At 38.2% G+C, this 13,596-nt stretch overlaps 2 protein-coding genes across 2 annotated transcripts; both read right to left on the reverse strand.

Moving 5' to 3' along the window:
- Positions 1–73: 73 nt before the first annotated feature.
- LOC307267404 (DELTA-actitoxin-Afr1a-like) lies at positions 74–3,270 on the reverse strand. Its single transcript, XM_080049723.1, has 3 exons — positions 3,113–3,270; positions 2,588–2,698; positions 74–992 (listed from the first exon to the last, which is right to left on the reverse strand). Exons 2-3 carry the CDS (start codon positions 2,689–2,691, stop codon positions 539–541), a joined length of 558 nt encoding a protein of 185 aa, XP_079905849.1. The 5' UTR covers positions 2,692–2,698; positions 3,113–3,270; the 3' UTR covers positions 74–538.
- Positions 3,271–9,111: 5,841 nt separating this feature from the next.
- On the reverse strand, positions 9,112–12,856 carry LOC307267158 (DELTA-stichotoxin-Hmg2b-like). The gene is made up of 3 exons (XM_080049402.1): positions 12,702–12,856; positions 11,359–11,482; positions 9,112–9,938 (listed from the first exon to the last, which is right to left on the reverse strand). Exons 2-3 carry the CDS (start codon positions 11,460–11,462, stop codon positions 9,509–9,511), a joined length of 534 nt encoding a protein of 177 aa, XP_079905528.1. The 5' UTR covers positions 11,463–11,482; positions 12,702–12,856; the 3' UTR covers positions 9,112–9,508.
- Between the last annotated feature and the right edge of the window lie 740 nt (positions 12,857–13,596).

The raw sequence follows: 13,596 nt of genomic DNA on the forward strand, positions 1-13,596 counted from the left end.
GTTTTTAAAAAACATGCTGAAAATGAATTTTTTTGTTCTCGTAATGATCACTAAGACACATGTTTTTTCATACCAGACTTAATATGAATTTATTGCATTTTCAAGATGGATGGTACAGTAGCACAAGTTAACAAAGGGCTTAAAACATCTCCCACTAAACACAGCAACTTTAACTTAAAATGAGAAAATGCAATTTAGAGTATATTGCTTCCATAACATGTCTTCTTTCATACTAGTATAAATCAAAGCTCCAAAATGTACATTCAGGTGTGTATTTGACTAAACCTTGTCTGTCTGTGTCTGTATATTTATCCTATACGACCATCTTTAACGGCCATTATCTCAACATTAGTTTTATTTCAATACCCATCAACTTCTAAAGCACTTACATCAACTAAACTTTCCATAATCATTCTCAGCACTATTCTGAAGGTTATTACAGAAGGATTTGTTCATATGTTGTTAATTGTCTGAGTTTTTTTTTTCAATACTCTGAATCAAAAATCTCAACTTCTAAAGCACTTGTCTATCAATTAAACTAGTGATGCTGTTGGTTCATCGCATGGGTGAACAGCTTGTCCCATATCTCCACCTTACACATGGCCCTACCCATGGGGGACATAGTGGCCTTGATGTCTAGACTCCCTCCCTCAAACGTGAGCCCACACCCATGCGCCTCCTCCCTCACAAACCCCACTTGCTCCTTGTTATAATACATTTCCTTGTACAATTTTTCGTCGCACTCTTTGTCTAGCGGGTAAATGGCCAGGCCCAGCCAGTTCTTGTACATGTTTTGATCGTACGGGACGCTGAACATTATGGCGATTTTTTCCCGGGCGGCGTTGTGCTGCCTCTCGAAGAGGTCGTAGGTGATGACGCCGACCGACCCCGTGGCCTTGGCTTTGGGCTTACTGAAGCAACACACCTCCGTCTTCAGCGGGCGCACGGTCGGCTGGGGAGGGCTGTGGCAGTTTCCGTTCTCAAGGAAGACCCTGTTTAAAAAAATTAATAAAAATTAATTTAAATAAAAAAAAGGCAAAACAATTATTATTATTTTTTTTTAATGCAGAATTTTAAAAAAAGACCTAAATTAAGATTATGAATGCGGATGTTATTTTGCATTTTTAAAGGGCAAATAAACAGAAAGCAGAGGGTTAAAAATAGAGGCTAAAATGATAGATAATGAATAGGGACATTATTTTGCAAACTTGGCGTGTTGTTTACTAAAGCTGCACTTGTATGTTAACCACAATTCATCCATAGAGACAGTGCATGAAATAGGCCACGCCCATCTTGGGGGAAAACATTGAACAGCGCTCCATCCACTTTGTATTGAAGGAGACCTGTCTTCTGCAAACAAACTTAATTAAAATGTAATCGAACATCCATTTAAGAAAAAAACGTTACTTTCTTGAAAGCCACGACTCTTGTTTGTCTATATGAGCTGTTTTTGTGAAAAATAATTGAGTAGTTTTCAATATTGAGGTGTTTTTGTCCGGTCGGACCGGGTCGGACCCATCGTGGGGGAGACCGTTGAAAACCGTTTCCATTCACTTTGTATTGAAAATACCTGTCTTCTGCAAACAAACTTAATTAAAACGTAATCGAACATCCATTTAAGAAAACAACGTTACTTTCTTTAAAGCCACGACTCTTGTCTGTCCATACGAGCTGTTTTTGTGAAAAACTATTGAGTAATTTTCAATATTGAGGTGTTTTTTCCCGTCCGTGAGGGTTAGCCTATGGTTAGCCTACAGCAGAAGGCTAACATTAGCCTAGCATTCAGCATACATTAGTCAAGAGTTTTGTCTCGATATTGAAAATTACTCAATACTTTTTCACCAAAACAGCTCGTATAGACAGACAAGAGCCGTGGCTTTAAAGAAAGTAACGTGTATTTGTGAAAGTCATGTCGTATTACGTTTTTTATTAAGTTTGTTTGCCGAATACGGGTAGCATTCAATATAAAGTGAATGGAGCGCTGTGAATTGTTTTCCCCCACGATGGGCGTGGCCTCAGATTATGACGCGTTATGCACTGTCTCTATGCAAACAGGGTAACATTTTAAAAATGAAAGAAAAACAGAGCAAAGGAATAAAAGATAGGGGCTAAAACTAGATTGAAAAGGAAACTCTGCATTATATATTTTTTTGGTTTTAAGGCTAAAACTAAAACTCTTAAAGGTGCACTATGCCGTTTCAGACGAGGAGGATTTGTTTACATTTGCAGAGCCTGCAGTTAGTTTACAAAACATATTTTTTTCTACATTTTTAGTATTGAATAAATCTATCATCATTATTCAGAACTAAATCTGACAAGTAAGACTAGAATGTGTTTGTAAACCAAACTGTGGGCCGTGCAAGGAAAGTTAATTTATTCAGTTATGAGAATATTCCTTTAGAAAATGTTCACTTATCTGACACACCCAAAGTTACACAGTGCCCCTTTAAAGTTTCAAGGAAAAATGCCGACATTTTGCCTTGAAAAATTGTCCCTAATTTTTTATTGTTTTTTAACAGTCAAGCAAATTACACATGCATTCTTTATCTAAACGGTAAACTCTTTAGATCACTGTCTTTGCACTCACTTGGGGTCGACCAGGCAGTAGGACTTGGTGAGGTTTGTGATCTCGATGGTGACATTCCTGCTGCTTTTGAGGTTAGCAGCCATTGCCTCTGCGGATTCACTCATGATGTCACTGTTAACGAAATGCAAACTGTGTTACAATGTACAAGCGCAGTTCCCTTTACATATACAGATGTCTACAGTAGTTATAATAAGAGATATATACATCTGTGGAAGAAATGAAGAGACCAGTCTGTTTTTTTCTTAAATCTTCATCTCTACATTACTTATTGAAAATGGTCTAACTGACAATATTTTTATTGTGAATTCGGTAGAAATGTTTTCAGTAGTTTATAGTATGAAACCAAAATGTTCATTCTACTCAAACATTATGCCTATAAATAGTAAAACGAGAGACACTGAACATTTGGAGTGGTCTCTTTAATTTTTTCCAGAGCTGTACAGATGTCTACAGTGTCTATAATAATAATAATATAATATATATAAGATGATAATTGACTAAATATATGGGAATAAACTGGCTTACCTGTGTGGAGCGTAGGTGTGTTGTTACTTGCTCGGGAAAATGTCAGATTTTGAGACAGTGGTTGGAAACACTCCTTCGGATTTTCTTGTTTGTGAAAAGAGTGACACCTGAATCACACCCAAAACTGAACTGTCTCCACCCACAGCACCGCACCTTATGTGTGTGTGTGTGTGTGTGTGTGTGTGTGTGTGTGTGTGTGTGTGTGTGTGTGTGTGTGTGTGTGTGTGTGTGTGTGTGTGTGTGCCTGCCTGCGAGTGTGTGTGTGTCTGCGTGCGTCTGTGTGTGTGTGCCTGCAAGTGTGTGTGTGTGCCTGTGCCTGTGTGTGTTTGTGTGTGTGTGTGTGCCTGTGCCTGTGTGTGTGTGTGTGTGTGTGTGTGCCTGTGTGCCTGCAAGTGTGTGTGTGCCTGCAAGTGTGCGCGTGCCTGCGAGCGTGTGTGCCTGCAAGTGTGCGTGTGTGTGTGCCTGCAAGTGTGTGTGTGTGTGCGTGCGCCTACCTGTGTGTGTGTGTGTGTGTTACTCAACGTCTCAACATTTTTTGTCTGAGAAATGTAGGCAGAGCCGTGTTAGACAGGGTGTAACCGACTTTTACTCTTTTGTTTTTATAAATGCATTTTATTTTGACAGAAGCCGGTTTGTTCACATTTGCGGGACATGATCTCACCTCACAGTCTCTCCTTGTTCACCACACCTTAAAGGCCTACTTCACCGGTTTGAATCTGAAGGTGTATTGAATTCTGAGATCCTATGTAGTATAAATGTGCGAAAAAAATTGAAATCGGTTCATCCTAGCCTGAGAAAAGGCAGAAAGAGTGTTTTTTTTAACCCTATATTTCTCTTTCTCGTGACATCACAGAAAGAGAAAAAAAAAACACTCTTTCTGCCTTTTCTCAGGCTAGGATGAACCGATTTTAATTTTTTTTGCACATTTATACTACATAGGATCTCAGAATTCAATACACCTTCAGATTCAAACCGGTGAAGTAGGCCTTTAATGTCTGTGAGGGTGTGATTTAGCTTTCACTGTTTTCACAAGTATAAAATGCACTGAATAGCCGATGCATCTTTGCTATTTTAATAAGACAGACAAATGGGCTACAACCAAATTTTTGACTGAAAGCAGACGTCCTCTTAGCTCCACTAATAACATTGCTCTCTATGTGTGTGTGTGTGTGTGTGTGTGTGTGTGTGTGTGTGTGTGTGTGTGTGTGTGTGTGTGTGTGTGTGTGTGTGTGTGTGTGTGTGTGTGCGGGCTGTGAGACGAGAGCACAGGGACCGTCAACAAAGAGGAAACACCCAAGAGAAAAATATTCAATCCCTTCACTCTGATACAGTGCAGTTATTAGAGTCTTTCAGTCAAAATGAGGTTGTAGCCCATTGTCTGTCTGTCTGTCTGTCTGTCTGTCTGTCTGTCTGTCTGTCTGTCTGTCTGTCTGTCTCTCTGTCTGTCTGTCTGTCTGTCTGTCTGTCTGTCTGTCTGTCTGTCTGTCTGTCTGCCTTATGACCATAGCAAAGATTTGTGTTTTAATAACCCGTTTTACTTATGAGTTATTGATCCCATAAGTTTGAATCTGTCAATATTTTTCCAGCTTTAAATAAACCTAATACTCTTACGTACAATGGCTGTGTCAACTTAAAGGTGCAGTATGCAGTTTCATTTGCAGAGCCTGCAGAAAACTGTGGGCCCTGCTGCTGTAAACAACAACACTGTGCAGTTTCAGAGGAGGGGGATCTGTTTACACTCACAGAGCCTGCAGTTAGTTTCAGGGTTCGTACAGATGCTTGAAAGTCTGGAAAATGCTTGATTTTCAATCGAGTGTTTTCAAGGTTTGAAATGTGCTTGAGATCTGAACACTGTGCTGGAAAATGCTGGATTTTCTCTTTATTGACCAGTGTCGTAATTCAACTAATGTTTTTATTATGTAAATTTAAAAAAAAATCTGTCGCAATGTTTTCTTCGCCACCGTCTTGTATGCACGAGTGCAGTTGCTCCCCTTGTTTTCTTTCCTGGCGCACGCGCCACACCTGGCGATCGCTCCAGGAATTATCCAGAACCACGAGTCGCTGCTCATGGACCTATTGCTCCCGATTACCATACCAGATATCCGTTTCCATTTGGTTATGACGAGGCCCTAATAACCGGCAGGCATAGGCTACTGTACGGCTGCAAAAAGTACCTCCAGCTGTAGCAGGCTACACAATGGGGGAATCGGCACTTAGAAGTCATGCCAAAGGTAAATCAGTTTAGAATTTTTTTTCGTTAAAACTTATCGGACAATGTCACTCTGGATGACTGTTCATTCGTGTTCTTTTTTGTAAATTGCACCAAATCCCGAGTTTGTATGTGTTATTGACTAGTTGATACAAGTAAATAGCATGCTAAATTGATGCTCAACACCGTTAGCAATTAGCTGACCAGCTAGTTCTCAATAGTGTATTGCTCCAAATCCATGTTGTTAGCTAGATAACGTAAGCTTGGGGGTTACTTCATTGTGACGTGATGTTACACTCAGCGGGGTTAGCTCGATGCAGCTCCCATAACAAGTTGTAGGCCTATAACCTAATCCATTAGTCACACTTTAGTGAGATTAGTTACAGAACCAAGATCCAACATTTTAATTTTGTGAAGTTGTCGAAGTCGAGAACGGTCTTTGCTGTCAAGTGATTTCAGTCCACAGTCTCAGCATGTTAACGCTATGTCGCCATATTTGTACTGATGCTTTATTGGACCAGAGCCCACTTAGTCCCATTTACGTTCTGAAATCATGGACATATATTGGCTTAAATACCTTTTTTTATTTGACTGAAAGACCGTTTTGGGAGGATCACTTTTTGGCAACACACCAACATACACAAACTGTAATCTGGAAACCTAGCAATATTGAAAATGTCTGGTCATACACAAGCTCAAGAATGTATTTAAATATATAATATCCAGGCATACATTTATACATATTGTTATAATTCAGCCCGGGGAAAAAAGGGCTGCAAAGGCTGTATTTGCCCTTTGTTATTCTTACATGTAGTGTGTGTGTGTGTGTGTGTGTGTGTGTGTGTGTGTGTGTGTGTGTGTGTGTGTGTGTGTGTGTGTGTGTGTGTGTGTGTGTGTGTGTGTGTGTGTGTGTGTGTGTGTGTGTGTGTGTGTGTGTGTGTGTGTGTGCAGGGCCGCCCATAAGGGGTAGAAAGTGGGAAAGCTTTCTAGGGCCCAGCCCTTGGGGGGCCCATGGTCTTCAGAGGCCAAGAACCTAACTGAGCCTAACATTATTTTTAACAGAAATATTCACTATAACCATTTAAAACTTGCACAACCATAACGACAAAACAAACATTTTAAATATTGTAACTTGGGTAAAATGCAAATATCTACTCCTCTGCTACCCTCTGCTTCATGTCCGTCCTGTGTGCATGGCACGCTGAAAAGAAGTCGCTAACACCAATTTTAAAAAGCCTGGCTCAGAGCCATTAGCTGTTTATATTTACGATTTTGACATTTCGGGGAACGGGCTAGGCGGGGCACTGGCTCTGAGAGACACATATTAACGTGGTTAGTAAACATAAACAAACATTCGCCAAGTGTTCGCTAGAGATTAGCTTTGCCTTTTAGACATCATAACATACTCCCCCACCCTTACCCAGGGCAGGTGGACTGGGTACCACAAAACTGAGCTGAGGGGGAATGGAGGCTGGCCAGGTAACTTGTATAACTTATAATTTGACCCTTTATACAGTATATGCCTTGTTGGCTTCCCACCTAGTTATAGTAATGTGTTAATCAAAAAATAAATATCAATTTGTTCTCCCAGGAATTTTAGAATCTTTCAGCCCAGCCTTCATTTAATTTGAACTCTCAAAAAACAATCTAGTCTTGAAGAGCTTTTTTAAGTTTGAGTTACAGTAAAATTATTTCCTTGATTAATTCAGGTGTCTCCATATCAGATAAATGTAGTTTTTTAATGTATACATTTCCTTTACTTTTTTGTGCCATATGGTTACAAAATTTGGTTTTGATATATTGTTGTACAGTTTTGGCTGGATTATTTTACCTGAGTCGTCCTGCTACTTGTGTCTGGGTGTTATTCTATGAATTGTGAAAAGTATTTGGACCCCTCAGGTAAAACAGAAAACATTCTTATAAAGTTGACAAGGTAATTACTCTGTTGTTTTCCTAAGTCTACAAACAGGTTTAAATTTCTTAACGTACATTTTTGTGTTAAAGAATTTCCCTTAGGGGACAATAAGGTCCAAAGTCTTTGATCTATGTCTTCAGGTTGACGCCAGCAGCCAGGTACAATTTGAAAAATTTTCCATGAGTTTCATGTCACATACTGAACATACTGCATAGACAACCAGACCCAGGTGTCACACCATAAGGATGTCTGACCAGTTCTTTACTGCACCTCAGGGGCGGCCCGCAGCATAGGCAATGTCTGTAATAGTGTCCTTTGTTGTTGCCTGCTCCTGTGATAAACCTAGTGAATACTCAAGAAAACCAATGTTATTTTGTAAAAATCTGTTGAATATTAAGCAATTGTGTGAGTTTTAGGGTATTACAATAAATTGGTAAGTAAGTCAGAAATGTGCTACTATTTTTAAAAACATATACAGTATAATAATCACAAAAGAGTCCTTTTTCTCACTTGAGCTACTGTTCCCCAAACTCTCGCTGCATGTCCCTAGTTGATAAGATAGTTAGTCTATCTACAAATACATGTATGTGTTTATTTAGGGATGAGCGCACACACACACACACACACAGATTGATACAAGTGAAGTATGAGTAAGGGGGGCCCATTGACAGGAGGTTTTCAGGGGCCCAGCCATTTGTGTCGGCGGGCCTGTGTGTGTGTGTGTGTGTGTGTGTGTGTGTGTGTGAAATAAGTTATTAATTAGTAACCATTTCCTACATCTAGACCTATTGATTATCATTATGGCATTTTCAACTGAATCACAGCAGCACTGATATAGTGACAATATGCTCCATCTCATGTGATATTGCTCAAGTAGGCCTACAGGTGAAACTCGAAAAATTTGAATATCGTGCAAAAGTTCATTTATTTCAGTAATTCAACTTAAAAGGTGAAACTAAAATATTATATACTCATTACATGTAAAGTGAGATATTTCAAGCCTTCATTTGTTATACTTGTATTTATTATGGTTTACAGCTTATGAAAACCCCAAGTTCAAAATCTCTGAACATTTTAATATTACTGTCGGCCCTATATAAAGTATAATCATCGATTTGTACTCAGTACGTGGTTTGGGCCCCTTTTGAATGAATTCTGGCCTCAATTCCAATTCATTTTCCATGATATTCTAATAATATGAGTATCACCTGTATAGTCATGTTGTTATTAACCTGATTGATGGTCATTTTGGGCATATGAACTAAACTGATAAAGGTCTCCTTAGGGCCATACTGCAAATTGGTGATTGTCCATATACATTATATGAACACTCCCATTTTACAGATAAGGCAATGTATGAAATCATAAGCGTTTATTTATATACTGTATATTTACAGCTTCGTCTTCCTTGAAAAAGTTGACATGTTATCTTGATAGTGCTGGAAAAGTGCTTGAATTTTACTCTTAAAAAGCTGTACGAACCCTGTAGTTTACAAAACATATTTTCTCTACATGTAATTCTTAGTATTGAATAATTCTATCATCACAAATTAAATGATTTTGAAGAACATGGAACCAAACACAAGACTAGAATAAGTTTGTAAACCAAACTGTGGGCCCTGCTGCTGTAAACAACAACAACAGTGAAACAGTAACTTTTCAGGAAGCTTTCTAACTTCAAACAGTGTTCCAGGGATCACATTTTCCCTGTGAGGAAAGTTTGTTTATTCAGTTATGAGAATTGTATCTTAGACAATGTTCACTTCTCTGACACCCCTCAAAGCTACACAGTGCACCTTTAAGACACTCATTTTCCTATCTATTGACAGTGGATACAAATATGTGTTGATGCAAATTAAAGATAAAAACATTGAAAAAAATTGAAGGACCAAAAAAATTCCATTATATTGTTTTTTATTGATTCAAAGCACCCATACAGAGAGCACATGGCATGACTGACTGATAGACAAATTGTATGTGCGCTTTCATGAAAATCTGGTATTCCTCATATTCCATTATTATTCCATTATAATCTCACAGGTCACACTTAACAGTAAGCTTAAGCATTACTTAACCAAGCGTATAGTTAATGCCTAATCAACCATTAACTAACCATTAAGTACCAAGCAATAATAGTTAGTTGATGCCTAATAAGCATTACCTAACCGTTGATAGCATTACCTAAGTATTAATTAACAGTTAATTAATGTACCCTTATTGTAAAGTGTTACCATCTCACAACACTTCTACACACACACACACACATACTCGTTTATCTGCCCATTTTGTCGTACACTTCCACTTTAACAATCGCCCTCCCTTCGTCGGACATGCAAGCTCTCACGTCGAGCATCCTACCGCCGTATTTAACCCCCGAACCAGTCGCCTCCTCGCGCACAAAGTTGGTGAAATCTTTGCCCTTGTACATGTGGTCGTATAGCTTGTCGTCGCAGGCTCGCGTGTGCTCGAAAATGCCCACGCCGAGCCAGTTCTTGTAGAAGGTGTAGTCGAAAGGCACGGAGAACATGATGGCCATTATTTCGTTGCAGTGGCCGTTGCGCATGTCGAAAAGCTCGTAGGTCAGAACCCCGACCGCGCCCGAAGCCGTGTTGTCGTCCTTGGTGAAGGAACAAACCTCGGTCTTGGTGGTTCGCACGGTCGGCTGTGGAGGGCTGTTCACAAAACCGCTCTCCATGTAGACCCTGGATAGGTAGAAGACGATGGGTTTATTAGTCATGTTTTGTGTGACTTATAAGATGGTTAAACAACACATAAAAAAAAATAAAGTTACCCTAACAAGAAGATATTAAAGGTGCTAGGAGGAACTTTTGAATATTTCTGAAACAGTCAAATTTGGCCCTCTGATGATTATAAAGGAAATGTAACAGAAAACGAGACCATCAGTGTAAAGAATGCTATTTTTATATAGTTTTTCTTAATACCTTTGTCATGGGTATACTATACGCTTACCCAGGAACAACAGCTGCCATAGTAAAAACACTACCACTTTTGTCCAAAGGGGGCGCAATAATGAACATGAACTGGAAGTTCCTCTGAGCACATTTAATACATAATCATAAAGTAGGCTACTTTATAAGCTGACCATACTGATTTTTATGCAAATGTTTAAAAATAAATAAAAATATTATTATTTCCCAATGCTGCAATACTGGTAATAGTGCATGGATGGATGGATGTACATTTGCACATTTGATTATGTCTAATCTTGAATCTTGATGTATTTTTTACTATCTCTTAAATGCAATTTCTAATGTCTAATCTTGATGTATTTCATGGCCCTGTAAAGCACTTTGAATGGCCTTGTGTCTGAACTGTGCTATAGAAATAAATAACCTTGCCTTGCTTTGCCTTACGTTCCAGGTAGGCTATATTACGGTAATATGTATCACTGTGGTTCATACACAAAAGAGTAATCCAGTTCATAAACTAGAATAAGTTAAACACAGTGGTGAAGGCTATTTTTTTTGTAGTGGGTATACTGTGATGATTCCCTCCTAGCCTCTTCTTGAATATGCAGCATAGCATTTAGGCCTACACATTTTTAAACATATGTCTTACACCGTGGTTAGTTTACAATTGTGTTGTTTCTTCATTAGGTGCAGCAAAGGCAAACACATTTTACACCTTACTAGCCTGCCTTTAGAAACATAGAAATAAGGATTTTTATTTCCAAATGAAATTGGGGGGTATGGGGGTCTTTAAAGGTGCAGTGTGTAATATGACATCATCAAGAAAGTGCTACAAAGTTCTAGAATGCAACACTCCCTGGGTAACCCCACCCCTTTAGAATAATAACAGAAGCTACAGTGGCCTTCAAGGACAAGGACAATTCTAAATTTTATACAATGCACCTGATGACATTCCAACTATGACACTTTCAAGATGGCGGCACTAGGCCTTGGTCCAAAATATGCAGAAACATGGACATATATGAGACCCTTTCTAAGGGAAAAAATAATAGTTAAAAAAAAAAAATCAGCTATTATGCACTAAATTAAATGTACTTATGGATATTATAATTACTTTCTACAAAATCTGCTAGGAAATAAAACCCAAAATTCTACACACTGCACCTTTAAACTGTGTCGTAGTGATTCTTACTTCGGGTTGACGAGGCAGAACGTGGAGCTGACGTTGGTGATCTCCATGGTGCAGTTGCGGTTGGTTGTCATGGTGACGGAGTGGTGCTCGGCGGTTTCAGGCATGTTGACGATAGCTGGAGACGCTGTGTGAAATAAACAAGGTAAATACTGTAAATAAATATACAGTGATGTTTAATTATAACTACTTTTCTTTTCTATATAAATATTCATTCATTATATATGAGAAAAATACTAGGTAAATACAGTGATGACAATGAGCCTATAACATACTAGTTTATTTTTATTTTTTATTTTACTTCTCTGTAGCACTTTGAGATTCTAGTAATGTAAAGTGCATTACAAATTAAATTAAATATTATTATTATGTTCAATAATTACTATTTTTCTTTTTTATGTAGGCTATATAATCATTATATATATATATGACAAATGGTTAAAAAAAAGTAAATGCAATGATGTTAAATAATAGCTATTTTTCCTGCTTTTATTTTTATTTAATTTTTTATTTATATATATTTATTAATTTTATGTGTGAAAAATGTATAAAATGCACATGTTTATATATGTTTTTATCAAGAATTATATGTTCACCCTAATGTTTTTTTTCAGCTTAATTTTTATCTTTCAAAGGCCCCAATAAAAATTGTTGAAAAAAATTATAATAATGAAAAATAAGTTACAGTAAGTCTTGCTGCTTACACATAATGGCCCGGTGAGATTTTTGTTTGACTGCTACAGCAAACAAAACAAGGGCTATAGGCTTCACATTAAATTGAGACACTGCAGGTGAATGGGGTTAACACTTCTACCTCATAGATATCATCATGAAACCTTGCCCGTTGATTACTTACATCAACACAATTATTTCTCAGATTTTAGATAAAGCCTTTTTTAAATTTTATAAATGAAAAAAAAATACTATGTACATGTCTTAAAAAATGCCTTTTATGCATGTTTTTTTAAGAAAATGTATCATAACTTAGACTATTGTTAATCAGATAATTACCAACATATGAACAAATTCTTCTGTATTAACCTTCAGTATAGTGCTAAGGATGGAACCCTGTAAAGCGCTTTGAGTGCCTTGAAAAGCGCTATATAAATCCAATCCATTAAGGATGATTATGGAAAGTATACAATGTTTTAGCCTGCGGTGTCTCGCCTCAAATCACTGTCCGTTGCAAACTTTTTTATGTCAACACCAAAATAAAATGCTTACGAATCTCTACTAACAATTATCACATACTTAAAAAAGCTCATTTCACCATTATATGCTTTTATTCTGAAATAAATCTAGGTTTTTCTGAATGATAGATAATCGTGGTAAAGAAATGCACTTACTTTGGTTTATGTCACTCACACAGGATCGCAGGCAGGCGTCTGAAAACCGGTCGCAGTTTGGTTTGTGAGACAAGTTTGAAGTCACACCCTTTACAGGTGCGGTCACACACACACACACACACACACAAGCATGCGCGCGCACACACACACACGGACAGACACACACTCAGAGAGAGACAAGCATGCACGCACAAACACACAGACAGACATACAGACAGACGACCAGGCATCCACACACGCACACACTCAAACACACATGCACAAGCAGGCATGCACGCACGGTGGCACACTCCTTTAACAGTAACACACACACACAGTAATACCCCCCCCTACCCCCCACACACACACACACACACAGACTTAGCTTCTGAGGAGGCGTGTCTGTTTTCCAAAAGATATATGCACCAATGTAATGCCACTTATGTGTGTGACAGTTCAAGTCTCTTACTACGGTAAAAAAAAAAAAGATTGTAGTATAGACACTTTAGTGCTTATATCAGCCAATAACACAAATATGTTTAACTTTTTAATATTTGCAGTACATGAATGTAAACAAAGGGGGCCCACCATACCATAGCTAGCAAAATGCCTGTTTACAGAGCCTATGCTGTGTATTAAAATTGGATTTTTTTCGGTGCATACACACAGTACAGACAGGTAGCGGATCGTGAGGAGATATTTACTGATTTTGACTAAAAGTGATTTTGACAACAAGCATCACTGACTCCACCTTTAAATGACTGATGAGTTGATGGAAAAGTACTCCTTGCACACATGCACACACACACACACACACACACACACACACACACACACACACACACACACACAGTACCCCTTGCACACCATGTGAAATACCTGAATGTCTGGTTGGACTAAATGGGTTAAAAGTTGA

The sequence above is a fragment of the Ammodytes marinus genome (genome assembly GCF_949987685.1).
Source record: "Ammodytes marinus genome assembly, chromosome: 20".
NCBI classification, from domain to species: Eukaryota; Metazoa; Chordata; class Actinopteri; order Uranoscopiformes; family Ammodytidae; genus Ammodytes; species Ammodytes marinus.